This window comes from Lonchura striata, chromosome 26 (assembly GCF_050655825.1).
Source record: "Lonchura striata isolate lonStrDom1 chromosome 26, ASM5065582v1, whole genome shotgun sequence".
In the NCBI taxonomy this organism is placed as follows: domain Eukaryota; kingdom Metazoa; phylum Chordata; class Aves; order Passeriformes; family Estrildidae; genus Lonchura; species Lonchura striata.
The window spans coordinates 6,617,272-6,641,705 of record NC_140728.1 but is presented as its reverse complement, the minus strand read 5'-3'; the positions used below and the strand labels follow the sequence as shown (position 1 = coordinate 6,641,705).

The window sequence follows — 24,434 nt, the reverse complement described above, 5'->3', positions numbered from 1 at the left end:
GGTGCCGAGCACAGCCCTCGGTCCCCTTGACTGGGGTGATTTATAAATGACTCACGGGCTGCTTGGAGCGCAGACCTCTGCACAGCTCCTGCCAGCACCTCTCCTGCCCCATCCGCACCCCCGCGCCATCGGCCGCTTCCCCGGGCGCAGGTACCTCCAACAATCGGGCTCTTTGTCTGGGTGGGCGTGGGGGGTTTACACTCCGCTTGCACAGCCACTGGGTGTGAGGCGCACTATTTGGAGAACTGCTACTTCTTTTTTTCTCTCTCTTTTTATTTTTTTTTTTTTTCCCTTTCCTTTTCCCCACTTCTCTTTTCCTCCCTTCTTTCGCCAAGGGGATTTACGGCGGCAGATTTACTCAGGAATTAGCAACACCAACGATCCAGCGGCTTGATTTATTGTGAAGAGAGAGGCTGGAAGAGCCAAATATGTGAATTAATTATTGCTAGAATAAATCCTGCCATCTTATCCTGCCTGGTTCCTGCTGAGATGTGCGGAGGGATTTGCCCGATATAGGACAGGCAACACTGATGAGAAACGCTCAGTTTCTGGACCCTTGTTATGATCAGAACTTTCTGTGCGTGGGACTGTGGAAAGCGGTCCCTGCCCTGAGGATGTTGCAGCCCCAACCGGGTGTTGCACATCCCGGGATAGAGGGGAGGGATGTGGAGCCCAGAGCCTGCAGGCAGTGGTTGGGAAGCAGTGGTTGGAAAGCACTGGCTGTGCACAGGAATCCAGCCCAGGAAAGGGGATTTGGCTGTGCGGGGCATCCTGTGCCCACAGTCAGGTTAGGAGGGAATTACAGAGCTGGGAATGAGGAGTGCTCCCAGACTGAGACCTGTCACACTGCAGGCAGGGTCTCCAGCTCCTCCCAGTGCCCTTTCAAGGGATGTTTAGGTCCAATTTGGGCAGGCTCCTTCATATATAAGCAAGAGGAAATATTCCCTCAGTCTTGCTCCATGGTTGAAAATTGCAGTTCCCACAGCTGGGATGCTTTCTGCTCTGACCTAAATAAATTTGTCCACACCTTATTTGTAAGCAGGCTGAAACCTGGAGCTGAGGACCTGTCCTTCTTTCCCTCTGAGATAAGTCCCTGCAGTGACATTTGTCCTGGTCACGCCGTGTGTCTGCCCCGGGTCAGAGATTCCCAGCACAGAAATGCTGTCCCATCCTCCACCTCCGGGACAGCATGGACGGGGTGACCCCAGAGGTGTTTTTCCTTCTCCAAGAGTGGATCCACAGGGGAGGGATCATGTGGAGGAGTGAGCTCTCAGCAGGCACCCCAGATCAGTGCTGGCAGGAGCTGCAGGAGCGCTGCAAACTTTGTAATTCCTCTGGATTTGCCTTGCCCACCTGCTCTTCAAAGGTCTGTGTCAGAGACAGGTGAAGAACAGAGATTGTGGCACAGAGGGACAACAAAGTCTCACTTCTTCCTTTAAAGCCCTTTCCAGTTCACTCCTGCCCATCCCAGCTGCCTTTTCCACGGGAAGGGGATGGAGACAACACTTCCAGGGACTGGGCTGAGATGCTGTTGGGGTCAGGCCCTGCCCTGCCACACTCTGCCAGGTGACAGCCCGGGGGTACAGCAGGGCAGGGAAGCTTTTGGGATGTCCATACAGACATAGATATTTGGGATGGATATCCCAAAGCAGCACCCCGGGCCATGTGCCCGATGCCTCGCCCCAGCCCAGCCCTTCCTTGCAGGGCTACGGTGCTGATGCAGCTCCAACAGCAACTGAGAGTTGGGGTGGGGTTGGGAAAAAGTGGGTAAATCAAACAAATCCCACGGAAAGTGGGTCCAACCTGGGCATTGCTCCTTGCTGTCAGTGCAGGGCAGATCCACCGTGCCCAAAGCGTTTTCTCCCTCACAACAAAGTGCAGGAGCCGAGCTGCTGAGTAGAAACATTTCACTTAATAAACACCCCGTGAGCCAAACACTTTGGCTTTACCCTCAGGAGCTGGCAGATGCCTGCAGATTTTATTCTTCTGGTTCCCGGGCACAGAGCTAGTTTGGTTAGAAACTCGTGTGAAGTGGTACATCAAACATTGGCACCGGCCCAGCAGCGGCAGAACAAGAGCTCTGCCCGCGGCCTGCGCTGGGCTGGGTCACTCACAGCGAGAAAAGGACCATCTGCCCCATGAAATACCTGATGAACACCCCAAATATTGCACCTGAGTGGAGAGAAAACGTTGGTTTAATGCCTGGTGTTGCGTGGTGAAGGTGCAGGAGTGGGAGAGTGGGCTGGGGGATCCTTGGGGACTGTCAAAGCCCACCCTAGGTCAGGAGTGGCTTTGTGTGGTGAAAAACTCCTCCAAGCCATGCTTCCCAAGAAAGGCTCAGCAGTCTCTGTTGTTGGGTCTCAAGGCAGTTTATTGCAAGTTATCTAAAAGATTTTCTTCTGGGGCTGCTGTGGTTTGCTCACAGCTCAGGCAGAGGCACACACACACCCTGACATCCTCTCTGACCCCGACTGCTGCTTCTCTCCCTGCCAGGGCTGCTGCTGTCTTTTATATGGTACATTACGTGTGACATGGTTACAGTTTTTCCCAATGCCTGTTACCTATATTAAATGGTGATTTTCTATCATTTATATGGTACATTACGTGTGACATGGTTACAGTTTTTCCCAATGCCTATTACCTATATTAAATGGTGATTTTCTACTCTAAACCAATCTGTGAGTGCCAACATCACCAAGAACATGGAGGTGAGGAAGGAGAAAGAGGGAGGACAGGGCAGGCCCAGATCCCAAATCCATCTTAAACCCTCTGACCCCCATGTACAAAACCAAAACCCCCCTGTACAGCACTCAAAAATTCTTCCCTCTACTTTGTGACTACTTCTACTCTAATATCTAAACTTTTGTGACTTCTTGTTCTTCCTGCAAGGTTGGTAACTCATTCCATGGCTCAAACCCAAAATCACAGCTGTTTCCAGCTGTGCCAGGGTCTCAAATGCTTCTGACCGGGGCCTGGAACCTCCAAAAATGTCTGAGGGATGTTTTGAGTTCCGACAGGGGATGAGGGGCAGCCCAGGGCAGTGGGATGGGAGGTGGGGGCTGGAGGGAAGCAGAGATGTCTCCTCCCGACCCTGCACACCCATCCCGTGCCTGCCCAAAATCTATCAGAGCCCGTTAGCACCTCCTTTCACCCCCTTCTCCCTCTGGCTCCTATTCCTCCAACCATCCCTGTGGTTCCTCCTGGAAAATGGACTCGAAAATGCAAAGTTTTGACTGAACTTTATGGATTCTGGCATTTTGCCTTTTCTGAAGCATGGATATTTTTCATAACTGATTTATATGCTCTTCTGGTGTCTTCCTCTTCTATTTCTAATGGGTAAAGGTTAAGGAAAGGTTAAACCCCAGGGACAAAGGTGTGTGGCCAGTGCATGGCATCAGCCCCCTGAATACAACCCCTGCTTCCCTGCCCCTGCCTCTTCCCCCTCCCCAGATTATTGAGAATTATTTTTTCCCCAAAATACTCATGCCAGAAATGTGGGACTGCAGATGTGCCTTTATCACTACCAGCTTTTCCTCCTGAATCAGTTCATTTGTAGGTGAAGCCTTTGACCATCCAGAGCCAAAGCCAAAACAAACCTAAATCAACCAAATTCTAAGCGTGAAAAAGAATTTGTGCCCAAATGGCCCAGCTGAAGACTCTGGGATCCCTTGGTAGTCAGTTCCTGGCATGGTCCATCAGCTGGACTCGGTCCTGGCATGTTCCCAATGCCAGGAAGTTGCAGGGAGTGACCGGGGAGTGCCAGTGCCCGATGGCAGAGGTGAATTATACAACATCTTCTGAAATACCTGAGCTGAGTGACAGCAGGAACCTCCTCCTCCTCAGGCAGAGGGGAGCGGGTGTGTGGCAGGAGGGTGAGGGAGAGTTCAGCCAGGGGGAGCGCCTGGCGCTGCAGAGCCTGGCACCGCCACATCTGGCACCGCCACATCTGGCACCGCCACATCTGGCACCAAGAGCAGCTCTCCGGGAGGAACTGGTGGCTTTCCCTGCTGACCTTGCAGGACCTGGGCCCTTTCCCTGCGCCGCCCCGGGGCTCCTGTGGCACCTGCAGCCGCAGCCAGGCGGGAGCTGAAGGCACCGGTCTGGGGGCACAGGAGTCAAGACCTTGTCCTGGTGTTGCAACCAAACCCTTGCACCTGTGCCTGTGCTCTCGCAGCAGGCCTGGGCTGGGGGAAAGGGGGGAGCTGCTTTTATGGCCCTTTCTTGGGCAATGGGGCCAGGAAGGGGTTTTGGAGGGAGATTCACACGGGATTGGGAAGAGCTTGGACCTCTGAACCCAGTCCCGAAGCAAACAGCACGGAGGGCTGGGTGTGCCTCGTGCAAGGGGGATGGAGAGGGGGCAGGCAAAGGAGGAAGTGTTATGTCCAGAGCGCTGATTTTTAATCCCTAAAATTAAGAAGCAGCTGGTTGAACGGGACATCCGTCCATCTATTTGGGCCCTTGTGTCACGCCTAAGGCAGGGATCAGATGGCTCTCCCACCAAATTTTGACTCATTCCTTGGACTGGAGCTCCTGTTCTGTGCCTACGTCAGCGCAGGAAAGTGGCTTTGTGCCAATGGCTCCTATCAACCCCAGCCAGGAACCTCAATGTGACTTTCCTCTTCCCAAGCACGGCTATCACCAGCACGGGGACAGCAGATAAGAGCTCAGTGAGTGCGTTTGCAGAATGAACTCTGGGAGAAAAGGTCCATGCCTGGCATGCACAGCCTGGCTGTTCCTGGCAGGGCTGGGATCAGCCAGGTCTGGACCGAGGGGACGCTCCTGACCTGCTGGGACAATGTTGGTCACCCACATCACGTTGCTGGAGCACAGCAGCTCTGCTCTCATGTGTTGTTTGCTCTGAGTATCACATCCCATTTGTGTACTCAGCGAGGTCAAATTTTGCATTTCTGAGCATCACCCACTGCAGGGATGGGCTGCCTGAAAACTCGTGAGCTCTTGGAGCTCTTCTCCCAGACTTTGTCCTTTATTTCCATGCTCAGACTGGAAGAGAGATCTTGAAAAACCTGGTCCCTGCAATGCAGCAGCTGACTGGCACTCGGCTCTCCCCTCCACACTCATGGAATTGCTCCGGGCTGCTGCCCCAGCTGCAGGGTTTAAACCAGCTCTGCAGCTTGCTCTGGGCTCATCTCACCAGCACCAGGCCAGCTGGATTTGCCTTTTGTCCAAGGAGCAGCCAGGCAGCTCCTCGTGCTCTTTAATGCCCAAATCTCAGAGGTTTAAGCTGCTGTTTGATCTGGGCAAGGCTGTGATAAGCCAAGTCAAGAACTTGACTCTGTCCGGGACGCTGACATCACGAGCCTGTTTGTTTAAGATGGAATTTAATCATGGGGATATTTTCCCCTCTATACCTGCTCTGTTTATTATTTTTCCTGATTGCCAGCACTTTCACTCAGTGGGGGAATTTCATTAAAGAGCTGGGGTTTAATTGGCTGCTTGGGTCTGTCTGGTGGCAGGAGGGATGGAGATCAGAGACACCACCAGGACCTGGGGTGGGATTGTCAGCCCTCAGAAGCTGTTGCTGAGCGTGGACCTACAAAATATTCACCAAGGAGAACTGGAAATTCCGAGCAGAGCTGTGGGGCTGGGAGGAAGGCTGGGAACAGACGCAGGATCACAGGAAAAGTGGGAAAGCCATGTCTGTTTATCAGACAGGCTTTTGGCAGGAGGGACTGGGAAGAGCCCAGGACACTGGTTAGCGCCATGATCCAAAGGCAAAGCTCGTCCTTGCTCTTAGAGGGGAACCTGCAGGGGAAAAGGAACAGCAGGGATGCCCTGCAGAGGGCACAGGATGGGGCACCCGACACTGCAGGAAGAGGGACGGGTCTCCCCTGTGCTCCAAAGCCGTGGGCTGGGGTCGCAGATCAGAGCTGGAATCACAAACACCCCGCGGCAGGGGCAGTTTTAGGGCAGGCTGCTCTCTCTGGCCGCTGTGATCTCTAAAGGAGCGGGGGTGATGACCTCCCTTTCTAGAGCCATTAGCCGCTATTTGCATAATGATTCTGTTGACCTAAATTCTCCCCAAAGTTTCGGCTCCCTGCATCATCCTTTCCTTCCTGCCCTGTCCTGCTACAATCCCCTCCTGTCCTCCACTCCGAGGCATCTCACCGGTCCTGTGGAAGGACATTTCGCCCATCCCGGTGTCCAGGTGTGCCCTGACTTTCAGCAGCACCCAGAGAGGGGAGGGGAGGCTCCGGCACATCCAGATCACTCCATTAACTCTCAGCAACCTGGATGCTGCTTCTCGATGCGTTCTCCTGCCTGAATCACCAGCTTTTCCCACCCCCTCTTCTCCTCCTGCGTTGGGCAATGACCCGCTTAGATACACGCCAAAACAGAAATAATTACCGAGATCCGCGGTGTGTATCCGACCACTTCCTCCCTCCCCTCCCCGCCCGGCCGCTTCGGGGTGATTCTCCCCTCTCCCCAGGCAGATCTGGGTAAAATCAGGGATGCCTGAAGTTCATCATCCCTCTGGTGAGACCCAGATACCGGGCAGGACTGGTCTGCCGGGATGTTTTGGCATCTTCATCACTGCCATGAGTTAGCAACAGTTATCTCCCCGAGCATCACTTCCTAGAGGAACCCGGGCACTCACCCACGGCCAGCGAGGATTGGGAAGGCTCTGGAATGCCGGGCAGGCTGGGCAGTGTGGCAGGAACACCTCGCAAGGGATCCAGCCCTCAATCCCGGTGCCGGCATCAACCAGGCTGCCAAAGCTTTGCCAACGCCGCGGATGGTGAAACCGAGCCATGGGAAAGGTCAAGTGCCTCGCCCGGGGCAAAAAGGCACTCCCGGAGCCGGGATGGGCACCCCTGGCCGCCTGCCGGGCGAGCCGGGCCGCTCGTTCATTAGCAGCGCTCATTAGCATCACGGCCGAAGAGCCGCGAAAGCGCCGGGCCGGGGAGCAGCAGCAGCCCCCGGAGCGGGGAGAAGCCACACCCGGTCCTGCCTCTGCCACGGGGAAACTATTTAGGGTGGAGGAGCTGGGGAGGGCTCCAGACGCTGGAGGTGTCCGTTCTCTTAGAGCGCAGGTGGGGCCGACTCCAGACACATTCTTGGCTTTGCTCTTGCTATTTATTTTTTTGTTTTGTTTTTGTTTTTTGGTTTTTTTTGGGGAAAAATCCAAATGCTCCAGAGATGAGCCAGGCCAGGCCTCGTTATGCCATCGAACGTCCTGCCTACTCTGTCAGCCTCTTCGACGAGGAGTTTGAGAAGAAAACCAGAACTTACCCCGTTGGGGAGAAACTGAGAAACCTTTTCAGGTAACAGGGAATGCAGTAGAATGTAAACCAGATTTAGTCAGGAACTGGGGGGGATAATTCAGACCTGGGAATACAGATCCCATTTTTATCCTGGGGAACTGTGATCTTCAGGGGTTTGATGGATGAAAGGTATGGGAGAAATGCAAATTGGGCTGAAAAAAATGAAATTGGTAGATGCACTGAGTGCATTTGGGATCTGGGGTCCTGTTTCCCAAGTTTTGTTTTTTTTTTAATAGTGGAAAAAGCACAATTGGTGATGTAGGGACATGTGGATTATTTTTTTTAAGCTTTCCAGCTGTGATTTCCTTTTCTCAGCTTTCTGTTTGAAACCAATACCACCTTAAAGAAAGGCTTATAATTATGTAAACAAAGGTTAATAACCCTGCTGATCATGTTCTTGGAAATTATCTCCACTCCTCAGGTAAAGGAAGGTTATAATAGAGAAAAGAGAAGGCTCAGAATGTGGTGAGGGAGAAAGGTTGAGACATTTCTAGAAAGATCATTCCTTACTTCCAGCTCATTCGTTTCCTCCCTTCTTTCATTTTCAAATTCTTCGCCTTTCAAATCTGCTTTCATTTTTTATCTCCCTTGTAGATGTTCCGCTTCCAGGTTCAAGCTCACCCTCTTCCACCTGTTCCCAATACTGACGTGGCTCCCCAAGTACAAAATCAAGGATTACATCCTGCCTGATGTGCTCGGCGGGATCAGTGCAGGCACAATCCAAGTGCCACAAGGTGAGAGTCCCTCCCTGCCTGTCCAAGAGGGAATCACGCTTTGCCAGCTGGAGTAAAGCCCTGCAGGTGATGCTGGTGCCCCATGGGGAGGGTTTTGTGTTTTACTGACGACCCCAAGCTCTCCCTCCAGCCCTGTATTTCCCTGCCTGTGCCCCTCGTGTTTTGCAGGGATGGCCTTCGCCCTCCTGGCCAATCTGCCTCCTGTCAACGGGCTCTACTCCTCCTTCTTCCCCCTGCTCACCTACTTCTTCCTCGGGGGCATCCATCAGATGGTGCCAGGTGAGGATTGCCTGCCCAGCACGGTGAAATGCTGGCTGGGAGTGCTGCTGTGTACCCCAGCACTGGGACATTTGTGCAGGATGTCCCCACAGTCACCCTGTGCCACCTCCCGTGGGGCTGGGGGTGCTGAGTGACTCCTTGAGTGTCGTAATCTGAGGTATTGATGATTCTGAGATTGTAAAAGTCTCTGTCTGTCAGCCCCCTGCCAAAGCAGAAGCCAGAATTGGTCTGTGCTGGTTTCCAGGTTGTTTATTCTGTTTATCTCTCACATGTTCTGCTGCCCTGCCCAGCTCTGTCCTGCAGGGCAGCGTGTGGGGCTCTGCCCTCAGTGGGATGTGACAAACATTCAATACCAGAAACTCCCTGGGCTGCATTTACAAGAACGTGCCAATATCTGTCACCTACGTTGGACAGTGTGTCCCCAGCCTGAACCAACAGAAAAATGCCAACACCACAGTGAGACATGGAGGGCATGAAGAAGGAGAAAAAGGACAAGGCACACCCAATTTCCTCCAGCTTGTCCCCTTTGGACCCCTCATCTAGAATCCTAAAATTTTACTTTTGCACCCATGCCACACTTAATTATGACTGATATCAAACCCTCAGAGCTGGTGATTTATCCTGTAAGATTGAAAACTCTTTTCCATGGGCAGAGATCACAGCCAGTGTCTCTGGGGGCTCTGTCCAGGGGGTTCCTGACCCCTGCCAGGGTCCCAGAGGGAAGCTCTGCATTCCCACAGTTGAGCACAGCCCCAGGAGCCTTCCTCTCCCCAGAGGGAGTTCCTGACCTCCCCGTGCTGCCTGCAGGAACTTTTGCTGTCATCAGCATCATTGTTGGCAACATCTGCAACGAGCTGGCTCCCGAGTCCAACTTCCAGGTCTTCAACCACACCACCAACGAGACCAGCGTGAACTCCACGGCCCTGGAGGCGGCCAGGCTGCAGATCTCTGCCACCCTGGCCTGCCTGACTGCTGTCATACAGGTGAGGCTCTGCAGTGTCCCCAACCCGCCCTGGAGCACAGGGGCTGGGGGCAGGTGCTCGGAGAGGCCCCGCTTCTGGGTGGATGATGCCTCTAAATTGAGATTTTTGGGGCATTCTTGGTCTTGGGGTGGAATTCTCTACGTGGACAATCCAAGAATGGCACTCTTAGCCGTGAGAATGGGTGGATGATGGATGAAAATAGAGATTTTTAGGGATTTTTTGGTCTTGGGGTGGAATTCTCTATTTGGACAATCCAAGAATGGCACTCTTAGCCCTGAGTGGGGGTGGATGATGACTCAAAATAGAGATTTTTTGGGGGATTTTTGGGGCATTTTTGGTCTTGGGGTGGAATTCTCTACGTGGATGATGACTCAAAATAGAGATTTTTTTTGGTCTTGGGGTGGAATTGTCTATGTGGACAATCTAAGAATTCCACTTTTAGCTCTGAGTGGGGGTGGATGATGCCTCAAAATTGGGATTTTTGGGGATTTTTTTGGTCTTGGGGTGGAATCCTCTACGTGGACAATCCAAGAATGGCACTCTTAGCCATGAGTATGGGTGGATGATGGATGAAAATAGAGATTTTGGGGGAGTTTTGGTCTTGGGGTGGAATTCTCTACGTGGACAATCCAAGAATAGCACTCTTAGCCATGAGTATGGGTGGATGATGCCTCAAAACAGAGATTTGTTTTTGGTCTTGGGGTGAAATTCTCTATGTGGACAATCCAAGAATGGCACTCTTAACTCTGAGTACAGGTGGATGATGGATCAAAACAGAGATTTTTGGGGATTTTGGGGCATTTTTGGTCTTGGGGTGGAATTCTCTATGTGGGCAGTCCAAGAATGACACACTTAGCCCAGAGCTGGGGTGAATAATGGATCAAAATAGAGATTTTTGGTCTTGTGGTGGAATTCTCTACATGGACAATCCAGGAATGGCACTCTTAGCCCTGTGTGGGGGTGGATAATGGATCAAAAATTGAGATTTTTTTTGGTCTTGGGGTGGAATTCTCTACATGGACAATCCAGGAATGGCACCCTTGGCCCTGCTGTCCCATCCCTACCCCGGCACAGCCCTGCTGCGCGTGGGCGAGCCGTGTGTGCTCTCCCCGAGCATCGCCCTGCCCCACGGGGGGCTGTCGCTGCTGTGACCACATCTCCTCTGTCCCACCCTAGCTGTGCCTGGGCTTCCTGCAGTTTGGCTTCGTGGCCATCTACCTGTCCGAGTCCTTCATCAGGGGCTTCATGACGGCGGCGGGGCTGCAGATCCTCATCTCCGTGCTCAAGTACGTCTTCGGCTTGACGGTCCCGTCTTACACCGGGCCCTTAGCTATCGTCTACGTAAGTGGGGGCTCTGCACAGCCACCTTCCTCCCCCCACGGCAGCACCGCCACCCCTGCCAGGGAAACGGGGCCCAGGAGAGCAGCAAAGGGCTGGGGGAAGGGGGATCCCTGCCCCAGCAGCGTGGTTGTGATGAGGAATAATGAAATGGGAGGAATAATGAAATGGGAGGAATAATGAAAAGGGATTGGGATCTAGGGGGGGGATATGAGCTGTGTTGCTTTGCAGCAGGAGTCTTGCAGAGTTGTTAGCAGCAGGAATGTTTCCTCAGAGCAGGTTTGGCCGTTCCTGTGGGGTTTCCTGTGCGTTGCATGGATGCATCCTGTGCTGATGCAGCCAGAGCTGTATTAAATCACCAGCACAGGCCCATGGCTGGGGGCTGATCCCTCAGTTTTTAGCACTGCTCATGTCTCAGGGTGTTGATTGTGGTAGAAGTGTTGTCCATTGTTCTGTCCATGTTGTCCAGAGTGTCTGGCTCGCCGTGACCCCTTCTCCCCTTGTCTCCCCTTCAGACGTTCATTGACATTTGTAAGGGTCTGCCCCAAACCAACCTGGCCTCCCTGGTCTACGCCTTGGTCAGCGCTGCTCTCCTGATCGTCGTCAAGGAGCTCAACCTCAAGTACATGAAGAAGATCCGGGTGCCCATCCCGATGGAGATCATCATTGTAAGTGACCCCTGGGCTGTCCCTGGGAGCCTCCCCTGGCCTCACAGCCCTGACACTGCTGCTCTCAGCAGGGCCACCACGCAGAGCATCTGCACAGTGAGTGTGACACAGCCCCCACATGGTCTGGGGTCAGGAATGGGGCCAGCCCCAAGCTCATCCCTGCACTGCATCCTGGTGATGCTGAGGGTGAAGAGAATAACCCCTGCTGGGGCTGTCCTCGCCTTCCCCAGTCCAAACTTGGTGCTGGTTTTGCTCTGTCAGCTTTGGGAGCGTGGCAGGGTTGATGCTGTGAGCCAGCCCAGCTCTTCCTGCTCACAGCTCTTCTCTCCCTGTCCTTGCAGGTGATCGTGGCCACCGCAATCTCCGGCAGCTTCAGCATGCCCAGCAAGTATGGCATGCCAATAGTGGGGAAGCTCAGCATGGGGTAAGTGCTTCTGCAGGTCTGATTCACCTTCCAGACAGTTTTCCTTCCTCCTCCTCCTCCTCCAGCTTGGAAAACACCTCATTCTTCCCTGTAATCCCAGAGTCCCCTTCCCGGAGTGTCAGCGTGCCCTGTGACACAACCACCCCCATCCTCAGGAGTGTGGGCAGGGGCTGTGTCACTCCTGAACCCTCCAGCTCCTCACCAACCCCCCAGCCCCCCAGCCAGTGCTGCCACAGCTTCTCACCTGTGCTCTGAGTGCAGGTTCCCAGAGCCCACCCTGCCCCTGGTCAGCAAGTGGAAGGACATGGTGGGCACGGCTTTCTCGCTTGCCATCGTGGGCTACGTGATCAACCTGGCCATGGGGAGGACCCTGGCAGCCAAGCATGGCTACGACGTGGACCCCAACCAGGTATTGCTGGGGCTGGGGCAGCCAGGGGCTGCTGCCTTTGCTCTCAGGCGTGAAGGGAAGAGCTCAGACGTGCTGCTCCCAAGGAGGCTCCGTGGCTTTGTGCCATGTGGGGGGGAAAAGGACACGGCACAGCTCTGTCCTGTGGGCTGGAGAGAGGCTGGAAGAGGGAAAGGAGCTTTAGGCTGGGCTCTCTCTGCCTTGCTCCCCCTCCAGGCTCAGCGTTTTGGCAGCTTGCTGAAGCACGGGGAGGTGCGTGCGCTTCTCAGGGAGCAGAGAAAGACCTGGATTCCTGGTGTGTCACCTAGATACTCTGGGAGGCAGGACATTAAATAATCCTCTTTTGTCATCCCTGGCACAGTGGCAGCTTTCAACAGCAGCCACACATACCACATGGAGCCCTGCCCTGAGTGTGTCAACAGATGACAGCGTGTTTATGTGGAATTGTGCTTCCAGGTTTCCCTGCTACACCAGGTTCTATCCCAGATCTTACTGGGAGGAAAGAGTCTGGGATGCACTGCAGGGAACCCAGAGCCTGCCCTGGCCACATAAACCAGCCTCAGGCCCCTTCCTCTTGCCATGTGCCAGCAGGAAGGGCATCTGTCCTTTCTGATGGGCATTCTCCACACCTCCACAGGAAATGCTGGCCCTGGGCTGCAGCAACTTCTTTGGATCCTTCTTCAAAATCCACGTGATCTGCTGCGCTCTCTCTGTCACCCTCGCCGTGGATGGGGCAGGAGCGAAATCCCAAGTTAGTTCCTCCTCCTCCTCCTCTCTTCCTCCTCTCTCCATTCCCCCTGGATCACAAAGTGCTGCAGCTGCCACATGTTGCCAGCCTGACTGAGCAGCTCTGGAGAAGTTTCACACCCAAGTACTTCAGGCTGCTGCTGTTAAAGCAGAATTTTCTCCCTCCCCAAGCCCGTTTTGGTCCCTGATTTAGTTCTCTGGGTTGGGCACAGAAGCAGAGCTCTGCAGTCCCACTCTGGATCCCTGGACCAGTGAGGGAATTTTGGGGTTATCTGTGAGATCTGCAAACCCCTGCCTGTTTTCAGAGGCAAACATCCTCTCCCATAAAATCCTGCAGTGCCCAGTTGTGCCCCTGACTACACCCAGGGGAGCTGTGGGAAGCCTGATGTTTGCAGAATGATTTGCTTCCCTCTTTGCAGGTGGCGAGTTTCTTTGTGGCTCTGGTGGTCATGGTGACAATGCTGTCCCTGGGAATCTACCTGGAGCCTCTTCCAAAGGTAACACAAACATCTGTGCAGGCAGAGCCATTGCAACACCCGCTCACCACACCCAAACACAGCCCCGCTCCAAAAAACCCCGATGCAAAAAGCAGCATGGGACAGCTTGTTCCTGGCCTGGGCACCTGTCTGGAATCACAAAATCACACAATTCCAGGCTGGTTTGGCTTGGAAAGGACCTTAAGCTTCATCCCTGCCATGGGCAGTGACACCTTTCACTGTTGCTCCAAGCTGGCCTTGGGCAGGGATGGGGCAGCCACAGTTTCTCTGAGCAAATGTAAGTGTAAATTATGAATTATAAATTGTTATTAAATATGAAATTATAATGTAAATGATAATGAAAGAATCATCCAAATGACCCTGCTCAGATCCAAGTGAGATCACCCTTGTGATGGGGGTGGCCCAAGGCAGGCAGATGGTGCAGAAAAGCATCCACTGCCAAACGTGGCACATCCAGGTGCTGGCTGACACCATTCCCTGTCCTCCACAGTCCGTGCTGGGAGCCCTCATCGCTGTCAACCTGAAAAACTCCCTCAAGCAGCTGGCTGACCCCTTCTACCTGTGGAAGAAGAGCAAGCTGGACTGCGTGAGTGCCTGGGGTGGCAGGAGGCATCACCTGGCCGGGGCAGCGTGAGCAGGACAGACCCCAGGAAAGTCCTTTGTGAGGTTTTGGGGTTATGAGTCCCTTGCAGGAGGTGGGTTTGGCTCTCTTGGTGAGATGGTGCTGCCTGTCCTGCCCAGCTGAGCACGCTGCTGCTCAGAGCACATAAGAGCCTGAACTCTTACCTGCTGTGTTTAAATGCCAATCAAGTGCGGAGCCTGTTTGCCCAGAACTAGCCAAACCGGCCCTGCTCAATATCTGGGAGTCATGACTTAAAAACTCACACAATGGCCCTCCAGGCTGAGGAGAGCCCTTCAGAGTGATAAGGACTCCAGGCACTGGTTGATGTATAAACCCAGGCAGGGGGTGGCGGGGGAGTGAGAGCGGAATTTGGAAATGTCTGACATAAAAAGACAGTGTTTGAACAGGACTCCCACGGCTGAGTGCCGTGTGTGGACACGGAGCCAATATCCTGTCAGGGCCCGACAAACCCCCTGATCGGGGCAATCAGGGGTCCAGAGGGGCTGGCCCCAGCCATGAGGAGCTTTCCCAAAATCCTGCTCATACAAGTGCTGGAGAAGAGCTGGGTTATCAATTTGGGCACATCTCTGAATGGGTTCTGCTGCTGTGGGGTGAGAGGGGAGGTCTGTGGGCTCCGGCAGCTCAGCTGCTGCCCCTTTACCAGAGCACAGATGGACCCCACAGGCTTCAGAGACCCCAAAAACCTGGGCAGACCCCTGAGCGTGGACTGAGTGGAGATGGATGGTGCTGCCTGAGGAACACCCTGGCAGATGCCAATGGAGTGAACGGGATTCCCCTGACCTTAATCTCCTTGGAATTTGAACTGGATTCGGTGTCCTGTCCCAAAATGGGGTGCACCATTACTGGGTGATGTCAGATCATTGGTGTTCATCGCCTTAATGCCAGCTTGTTTCAGGACAGCGAATTCCAGCCAATTCTAATGAAGCCTGGATGGATGGATGGATGGATGGATGGATGGATGGATGGATGGATGGATGGATGGATGGAAGCTCTTCCTTGCTATTTATGCACAAAATGAATATAAATTAAGATATTGAAGTCATCAAAGTTACCCTTATTCATCCAAGGTCAGAGTTAGTTTTTATTAATTTTCAGGATGGGATTAAAACAACCTGATAATGATTTTCAGAGGGGATGTTTAAATGCAGGGCAGGACTGATCTCATATGGAGCGAGATGCTTGAGTGCTAACACGTAAAAATGACAAATGGCAGAGCTGTGAGCTGGAGTGGGGCAGGTTTTGGTCTCCTCTGTCACACCTGCTATTGAATCCTCTCTGTGTTCAGGCCATTTCTAGCAGGTGCTCAGGCAGGTTTCAGAGAGATGATTTCTGATTTTCTTCTGAACTGCTCTGATGGACAGCAGGAGCTGCTCAGGGCTGGAGCAGGGAGCAGCAGATGCTGGGATCTGCTTCCTGACAAGCCAAGGCTGATCATTTTTGGGTGGAAGGCACGGGGAGGGCGCTGGAGCAGCCGTGGAGAAATGCCCCAGCTGCTTTTATGGCTGACAGGAAACTGGGGCTCCTGGCAACCTTCCCAGCAAGGACGGCTCACTCTAAACCATGCAGCACCTGCAGCACTGGAACAGCTGCAGAAGTCAGGGTTTGGCCTATTCATGTTGAGCTGGGAGGGTTTGAGAGTCCAGGATAGCAGCACAGAGACATTTCCCCGTCCATTTTTTCCCCATGCATTTTTTCCCCATCCATTTTTTCCCATCCGCCTTTTCCCCCATCTACTTTCTTCTATCCATTTTTTATCTGTTTTTTCCCCATCTGTCCATTTTTTCCCCATCTGTCTGTTTTTTCCCCATCCATCCATTTCTTCCCCATCCATCCATTTTTTTCCCCGTCCATCAATTTTTTATCCATTTTTTCCCCCATCTGTCCGTTTTTCCCCCATCCATTTTTTCCCCCATCCATCCATTTTTTTTCCCCATCCATCCATTTTTTTCCCCCATCCATCTATTTTTTATCCATTTTTTCCCCCATCTGTCCATTTTTTCCCCCATCCGTCCATTTTTCCCCCCCATCCATCCATTTTTTATCCATTTTTTCCCCGATCCGTCCATTTTTTCCCCGATCCATCCATTTTTTCCCCGATCCATCCATTTTTTCCCCATCCATCCATTTTTTCCCCATCCATCCATCCATTTTCCCCATCCATCCATCCATTTTCCCCATCCATCCGTCCATTTCCCCCCATCCATCCATCCATCCATCCGTTTTTTCCCCCATCCATCCATTATTCCCCTATCCATCCATTTGTTCCCCCATCCATCCATCCATTTTTCCCCCATCCATTTCCACCCATGCCCCCATGGTTCAGCTCTCCTCTCCCTTCTCTCCCTGCAGCTGGTCTGGCTCGTGAGCTTCCTCTCCGCTTTCTTCCTCAGCCTCCCCTACGGCGTGGCGGTGGGCGTGGGATTCTCCGTGCTCGTCGTGGTTTTCCACACGCAGTTGTGAGTACCTGCTGGCCCCAGGAGCCACGGGAGATCTCCCAGGGGCAGAAGGAGGGACGGGTGATTTTTCAGGAGCGACCTCTGGCCCGTGGAAGGCGCGGCGGGAGCCCCGGGGAGTGCAGGTGTCCTGCCCGGAATGTGCAAACAGGAATGGCAGGCGCCGATTTACTGCCTGCATTCCCGCTCCCGTGCACATCCCAGGGCAAGGGGGAGCCTCGAGGTATTTGCTTCACCCCACACAGTTCCCAGCTCATAAAAAGAGCGAGTCCTGTCTGCCTGCAGGGCCCTGGCGTGAGGGCTTCTCACCACTTTAAATCCATCACTTTTAATCTTTCTTAATTTCCCAATCCGGCATCTCAAAATAGTGACTCTTTTTTTTTGCCCTGTAGACTCTGCAGGGGTGAAATGTAAGAGTTTTCACACAGCAAATGTTCAAATCCTGGGATGGAACATGAAGCAAAAGCAGTTTTCCTTCCCCTAATGCTGATCCCTTCTTTTCTGCAGCCGCAACGGCTCTGCCCTGGGCCAGGTGACTTCCACTGACATCTACAAGAACCCCAAAACCTACAACAAGGTGAGCTGCAGATAAAACATCCTCAGAGAAAATGCTGTTCTTTGCCGTTGGTGCCCAGGCTTGCTCTGAGCTCCTGTCTCTGGTGCAGGTCCATGAAGTTAATGGGATTAAAATTGTCACCTACTGCTCGCCGCTGTATTTTGCCAACTCGGAGATATTCCGGGAGAAAATTATAGCCAAGGTGAGCAATTCCTTAACAAATCCCTGCCTGAAGCCAGTCCCAAACCGCCCTTGCTCTCTCCTGTGTTGCTACATGGGGATAATTAAGCTGTGGATGATCATGAATCATGGTCACCTCCACTCTCTGCTCCTCAATCTTCCTCTCCCTGATACTCAGGGCTGTTGGCAGAGCTCATTTTAGAGGTTGTGCCCAAATCCTGGCAGGTTCCTCCTCCAAGCTCTGCAAAAACAGGGACATCCTTCTATTCCAAGTCTCTCCCTGCATGTGCAGGTTCCCCAAGTTCCAGGAGATGTTCGGATGCCATCAGGATCACCCCACTCCAGTACCCAGCTGGTGCCCCAGGCTGGGAAATGCCAGGAAGGAACAGCAGCTCTTGACTCTTGGAACAGACTTTTTAAGGAAAAAAATCTCTCTTTCCCACAGACAGGGGTGGATCCTGGCAAGGTGTACTTGGCCAGGAGGAAATTTGTGAAACAGCAGGGGAAGGGCACAGCACAACCACCAGCAAAGCTCCTAAAATTCCTGCTGAAGGAGAACAAGGTAACTCAGCTCCTGAGTTCCCAAAAAGGTCCCTCTGTCCATGGGAATGACCCCAGGTCCCCATCAAAGAGCTCCTCTTGACATGGGATTTCCTGCAGTTTTCTCCTGGCCACATTTCCCACTTCTCATCCCCTTTCCTCCCCACCTTCATCTCCATTCCTCCCCAAACCTGAAGGTGCAGGAGAATTGGGAATGGCTGGGATTCTGGAGAGGAGGCTGGAATGGGAACATGGGGAAAAATCTGCAGAAACCAGGCAACATTGGCCTCTTTCTCTGGGGCTGTGTCAGCAGTTCAGCCCCAAGGTGCCCCTTCAAAGCCCATTTCTCAGTCACCCCAGCCCCATTTCCTTTGCAATGCTGAGCAGTTGATTTTGAAATAAATGATTCATGTAAATTATCCTGACTAAATGCAGCCCCAAGGGACAGCCAGGCTGGAGTTAGTCCAGACTCAAACCCTTCATGTCAGTGGGTAGAGGTGCAGTCACCTGCCAGGACCCCACCTGTGCCCTGCCTGACTCTGCCTCTCCGCCCTGCCGCAGACCTTGTCTTTGCAAGAGCTCCAGAAGGACTTTGAGAGTGCTTCTCCAACAGACACCAACAACAACCAGACCACTGCTAACGGTGCCAGCATCTCCTACATCACATTCCGTCCTCCTGCCCCCGGGGCTGGCCCAGGGCAGAGCCCCGGGGAGCTGGGCAGCAGCACCACCCTGCAGGGCAGCAGCGACCCTGTGCTGACAGCCCCGCCCTACATCAGCTTCCACACCATCATCCTGGACATGAGTGGGGTGTGTTTTGTGGACCTGATGGGCACAAAAGCGCTGAGCAAGGTGAGTTCTGTGCTGCCAACACAGCTGGGTGTTGGAATCTGAGGGATTGATGATTCTGAGATTGTAAAAGTCTCTGTCTGTCAGCCCCCTGCCAAAGCAGAAGCCAGAATTGGTCTGTGCTGGTTTCCAGGTTGTTTATTCTGTTTATCTCTCACATGTTCTGCTGCCCTGCCCAGCTCTGTCCTGCAGGGCAGCGTGTGGGGCTCTGCCCTCAGTGGGATGTGACAAACATTAAATACCAGAAACTCCCTGGGCTGCATTTACAAGAACGTGCCAATATCTGTCACCTACGTTGGACAGTGTGTGCCCAGCCTGAACCAACAGAAAAATGCCAACACCACAGTGAGACATGGAGGGCATGAAGAAGGAGAAAAAGGACAAGGCACACCCAATTTCCTCCATCTTGTCCCCTTTGGACCCCTCATCTAGAATCCTAAAATTTTACTTTTGCACCTGTGCCACACTTAATTATGACTTATATCAAACACTCAGAGCTGGTAATTGATCCTGTAAGATTGAAAACTTTTCCATGGACAGAGATCCCAGCCAGTGTCTCTGGGGGCTCTGTCCAGGGGGGTTCCTGACCCCTGCCAGGGTCCCAGGGCAGCCAGGACAGCCAGAGGGAACGCTGCATTCCCAGAGCCAGGCAGCAGGGACCTTCTGCTCTCTTACACAAAAGTGTTTATGTGCCTCAGTGCACAGAGTCACAGAACCACCAGGTTGGGAGAGATCTGAAAGATCATCGAGTCAACCCAGCCCCAACACCTCAACTCCACCCTGGCACCCAGAGCCACAGCCAGGCTTTGTTAAACACACCCAGGGATGGGGACTGCACCACCTCCCCAGGCAGAACATTCCAGAACTTTATCACCTTTCTGTAAAAACTTTTTCCTGATATCCAAGCTAAATTTCCCTTGGTGCAGCTGAGGCTGTGTGCTCTGGTTCTGTCAGCTCCTGGAGAAGGAGCCCAGCCCCAGCTGGGCACAGGCACCTTTCAGGAGCTGTGCAGAGTGACAAGGTCACCCCTGAGTCTCCTTTTCTCCAGGCTGAGCACCCCCAGCTCCCTCTCAGTGCTTCCTCACAGGGCTTGTGTTCCAATTGTGTGGCTTTTCCTCTTCTGCATCTGTGATTTTCTCCTTCAGCCCCAAAGCTGAAAGAAGTCTTTATGCATAAGCACAAAGCTGGAGCAGCAGTGTTTTTAATCCTCTCTCTCCCATCTCATCCCTTCCAGTTGTGTTCCAGTTACCAGAAGATTGGGATTAAAGTGTTCTTGGCAAACGTGCAAGGTAGGAACCCCAAATAATACATTTCCATGGGATCTACCCCCATTTCTGAGCTTCTGACAAACAGCAGATCCTTTTCTGTTCTTTATTCAAACTGTAAGATGTCAGTCCTTTGCTGGACCAGGCCACAACAGATTAAAAAAAAAACAGAAGAAAGGAAAGAGAATCACTGTTGTCTGTGTGTGAAATCAGTGCTTTCATTTGGGAAGTGGTAAAGCTGTACATCTCCACACTCAGCATGCAGGGAAACAGATCCCCACACTCATTTCTGCTGCAAACCTGCTTCTTCTGAGCCTTGCCTTAGCTCAGAGGACCCCAGCAGGCACAGAATCCCTCCTCTGCTTTCCTCCTCGTTCAGCTGTCTCCTTTCTCCAGCCCAGGTGTACAATGACATCAGCACAGGGGGAGTGTTTGAGGAAGGAGGCCTGGACCGAAGCCACATCTTCCTGACCATCCACGATGCTGTTTTGTTTGCACTGGCCAGTATCAGAGAATTTGTCCACCCGCCCATCTTGGAAGAGGTAAATTTGCTCCCCAGCCCACAGGATTCTCCTGTTTGCCTTCCAGGCTGCGTCAGCACAATGGAAAAATAACAAATTGCTACTGCAAAGCTTCATGTTTATCTCAGGTGGTAAAGGCCTAAATCCAGCAAATTATTTAATATTCCAGCTGTTGTGTACGGGCCCAGCACCTTGGGATGGAATGGATTTCCATGGGAATTCAGAAGTGTCAAAGCTTTACACAAACCCTTGGCTGAGAGATGAGTGCTGTGCCAGCCCGGAGGAGCCAGGAGAGCTGTTCCAGCACTGTGCCCTCAGTCTGGTGCTGGTTGGAACAGGCAAAGGCAGAATTTGGCCCCCAGTAATGAAGAAATGAAGGCAAAGCTCGTGCAGCTGGAACAGCATCCATGAGTGCTCCATTGGTGGGAGAACAGGAGGAATCCGAGGCAGGGTTGTGGCCCATGCTGGTGGCACAGTGTCAGACAGGCTCTGTCCCCAAACAGGGCTGCTTTATTGTGTGCCAGCTGGAGCTGACACCAGTAGTTATCTCCCCTGGAGGAGTTAAGGTATCTCCTATCAAACCAGAGCGATAGGCAAGCGCAGATAAACACCTGGAGCAGGGCTCCTCCTGTGCCCCTTCTCCTGGGCAGCTCCCTTGGAGCATGGGTCACCCTTTAGGCCTGGCTTAGTCATTGTTGTCACTCCTTTTGACCCTGCACTCTGCTAATTTGTGCTCTCAACTCTTCCCTGCACAGAGGCCGACCCAGACAGAGCTCTCCATGTATGACGAGTCTGTGGATGAGGGCAGTGCAGAGTACAAGAACCTGGAGGAGGTGAGTTGTAGTGCCAGAGGTCACTGCAGCTGCGGCTGTGAGGCAGAAATCAGAACTTCTAATTGGGATTGATTAGATACCAATGGGCTGGGATGGGAATTCATTTGGATTAGATGGGAAATCATCTGGAAGTAACTGCAGTGCTTCAGAAAGTTAATTGCAAATATAATTTTAAATCCCTGTCATGAGGAGCTCTGGGAGGAGCTGGGTGAGGAGCAGGCAGGGCATCCCACAGAGGAGCCACACAGCTCAGGGTCAGCCAGACCTGTGGTCTCACACACTGGGGTGAACTTGGAGAAGCAAGCCTGGTTCATGCCCAGAGGAGTCATCAGTGAAGATTTTCAGCACAGGCTTTGTCGTTGCTGCAGCAATTTGCACCCACATGTGGGTGTTGGCAGGAGATCCCCTCCAGGGCTGCCCTTCCCCGTGCTGTCCATGCCCAGCTGGAAGCATGGAGAAAGGCTGGAGCTCCTGGGGGTGTTTGTGTGCCAACGACACCCAGCTGTGTCACTCTGGCACCAGCCCTGACCCTGCTCATCCTCTGTGCCCTTTAGGAGATGTTTGGGAGCATGTTCCACTCAGAGACCCAGACAGCTCTGTGAGCACAGCGAGCTGGGCAAACCCTCCAGAGGAAAATCCTCCTTCCCACCCCTCCGTGGAGAGCTGTGCTTCTGCCTGGGGATCCAACGGGTTTGCAACGGGAACATCAGCCTCCAGAACTGCCAAATCCTCCCTGCTCTGCTCGTGGCACTGGGAGCAAAGGGCTCCAGAGCAGGCAGAGCCAGCTGGGGAAGCAGGAGCTCAGGAGATGCCAGCTCATGGGTTGCAGAAGTGGAGCCAGCTGCCTGAACTCCTCTGTCCCTCCCCGTCCTTCTGCCCACGCTGGAATTGCATCCCCTGGGCATCCTGCTCCTTGTCTCTCCCTCCTCCCTCTTCCCCCCAACACAAGCAAACGCTGAGAGCCCTTCAGGGTTTGCTTCACGAGGTGTGGCGGGGCAGCTCTGCCAGCTGCTGCTGCTCTCTGATGTGCACTGACCCCCCCATTTCCCTGCGTGTCTCTCTCCTCTTCTGTGTCCCAGCATCCCAAAAAACACTGCCTCGGACCACTGCTGCATTTCTGACACCCCAAAGACCTCAGGACACTCTCAGCAGGGCTAAATTCTGCTAATATATTAGCAGAGGCTATATATGTATATATATATATATACATTTCACCTTAATATACATATATATATATATATATATACATTCTAGGGCTATATATATATATTAGCCCTAATATATTAGGGCTAATATACTTTTTTTCATAATAATAGGACAGGCTTCTACACAAAAATAAGAATTCTTTTTCATGTGCATGTTGTCCTTGCCTGCCCAGTGGGCTGAGTACAGGAGAACAGATTCTATTTTAAAATGCTATTTCTCTATTTTAACACTCTAAAATATTACAAATATAAGCAAGTTTTAGCGTATGGTTTTGAAGTACACAGACGTTATTGAGCTGATTGCTGAAGGCTTCCTGGGAAGAGAATGTGGGGTTTTCCTGCAGCTCCCAGATGCCTCATTTTTAAGGAAAATAACTCTTCCTGAACCATCCTTGCTAGACAGTCACTAAATGAAACAACAGCAGCCTGCCAATTTGGTTTTGTGTAACACCTCAATAACCAAGTCACCATTTCTCTACCTCAGTTTCTGATTATGTGGTGCAGGAGAGTAATAAAACCAAAGGAGGGCAGAAAACCCCACTAGCTGATGGTTATTACTTGTTTTAATCTTAGACAACGGTGGTTTCTCCAGAAATCTCCATGTATAGCTTGTTTTACTCGGTGAAAGCAAGAGATTAAGTCTCCTAAATTATCTTTGAGGGTGATTCCTCGTGGCCTTTTGTACTGCCTGAGTGCTCCTTTTAAAAAGTGCTGATTTTGAAAGAAAGGTAACAAAGAAATTGGTGCAGAGCAACAAGAAGCTGTCCTGATCAATATTTTTGGGTCTCTGAGGTGGCATCAAATGAAAAGAAGGAAGTTCCAGTTCCCAGCTCTATGTTCAGGATTCATTACAGGAGGTTGATTTCCTAACCTGGGGTCTGACAGGCCAAATGCAGCAATCCTCAATCTGGTTTATGCAGAGGCATAAACCAGATTGTATTTCCTGAATTTCCTACAAGAAATGGGATGGGAGGTCGCGAGAAAGGGCTCAGAAAGAGCAGCAGTGGCTCTCCTGCAAATCATGACCCAGGCAGAAGGAAATCCCATTTCTGTAGCCAAATTCTGGGTCAGTTCTGGCAATAAATGTAACACCAGCAGGTAAATTCCGCTGCTGGAAGCACAATGTGGCCAAAGTCATAATTCTCAAGTGCCTGGGGATAGAATTAGGGGAGCTCAAAGTCATGCTGGAGAAATATTTTCACTTCAAGTAAAATATTCCCTTTATTACTCTTAAGTAACAGTGAGGTTGATGCGTTTTGGCTCTGAAGCCTTACTTGGTAAATGCATGATGTATAACCAGCTCAGAAATGTTTGTAATTTATTTAATTTAATGTTGGTTTTGTTCTTCTTCTTTTTTTCTTTTTTTTTTTTTTTTTTTTGATAATAAAGAATATGCGAACAATCATTGTCTTCTTCTGCTGACTCAGGGGCAGGATTACCATGGCTGTTCCCATCTGGTCTTTGGCATTCTGGGACAGGTCATGCCACGGGAAACTGGGATAAATCTTCACATTCCACTCAGAACAGCTGCAAAGAAGGGAATAAGAAGTGTTGTGTCGTGCTAGCTGGTAGAATCAAGGAAAGAAGTGACACATTTTGAAAAGCAGGTGGATTTAAAATCTGTCAGGAGTGGGGCTGCACAACACAGAGACTCCCTGGGCTGTCCCTTGGCCAGTCCTGGAATCACTTGTGCCCCCAATGAGCCTGGGGTGGTTATTCTCCGCAGGAACTCCTTTTATCCCCGTCCTTTTGGGAGCAGCACCCAAAATATTGGGAAGAAATTCTTCCCTGTGAGGGTGGGCAGGCCCTGGCGCAGGGCGCCCAGAGAAGCTGCAGCTGCCCCACCCCTGGAATTGTCCAAGGCCAGGTTGGGACGGGCTTGGCGCAGCCTGGGACAGCGGAAGGTGTCCCTGACACGGCAGAGGAGGAATGGGATGGGATTTAAGATCCTTTCCAAGGCAAACCATTCCCTAACTCCGCGACCATTCCCTAACTCGGCGCTTCCCCCGGCCGCCGCCACATCCGCCACA

At 52.2% G+C, this 24,434-nt stretch overlaps 1 protein-coding gene across 3 annotated transcripts; it reads left to right on the top strand.

Annotated features, from left to right (window-relative positions):
- On the top strand, window positions 1–24,433 carry SLC26A9 (solute carrier family 26 member 9). Of its 3 annotated transcripts, XM_077789028.2 has the most exons (21): window positions 1–150; window positions 7,157–7,283; window positions 7,878–8,017; window positions 8,186–8,296; window positions 9,104–9,279; window positions 10,456–10,620; window positions 11,133–11,285; window positions 11,627–11,709; window positions 11,971–12,118; window positions 12,753–12,866; window positions 13,282–13,359; window positions 13,850–13,945; window positions 16,352–16,458; window positions 16,963–17,032; window positions 17,121–17,213; window positions 17,637–17,753; window positions 18,293–18,583; window positions 19,815–19,869; window positions 20,242–20,387; window positions 21,122–21,199; window positions 21,754–24,433. In XM_077789028.2, exons 2-21 carry the CDS (start codon window positions 7,159–7,161, stop codon window positions 21,799–21,801), a joined length of 2,394 nt encoding a protein of 797 aa, XP_077645154.2. In that variant the 5' UTR covers window positions 1–150; window positions 7,157–7,158; the 3' UTR covers window positions 21,802–24,433. The 3 variants fall into 3 exon arrangements, with proteins under 3 accessions (XP_077645154.2, XP_085417480.1, XP_085417479.1); XM_085561354.1 differs by lacking the exons at window positions 21,122–21,199; window positions 21,754–24,433 and having other exon boundaries at window positions 20,247–20,387; XM_085561353.1 differs by lacking the exons at window positions 1–150; window positions 7,157–7,283; window positions 7,878–8,017 and having other exon boundaries at window positions 8,026–8,296; window positions 10,456–10,565.
- The last annotated feature ends 1 nt before the right edge of the window (window position 24,434 follows it).

Coding starts and splice junctions, on each gene's coding strand:
- SLC26A9 (XM_077789028.2), top strand. CDS start 7,159: ATGAGCCAGGCCAGGCCTCGTTATGCCATCGAACGTCCTGCCTACTCT. Junction 8,018..8,185: donor CACAATCCAAGTGCCACAAG/GTGAGAGTCCCT, acceptor CGTGTTTTGCAG/GGATGGCCTTCGCCCTCCTG. Junction 17,754..18,292: donor TCCTGCTGAAGGAGAACAAG/GTAACTCAGCTC, acceptor GCCCTGCCGCAG/ACCTTGTCTTTGCAAGAGCT.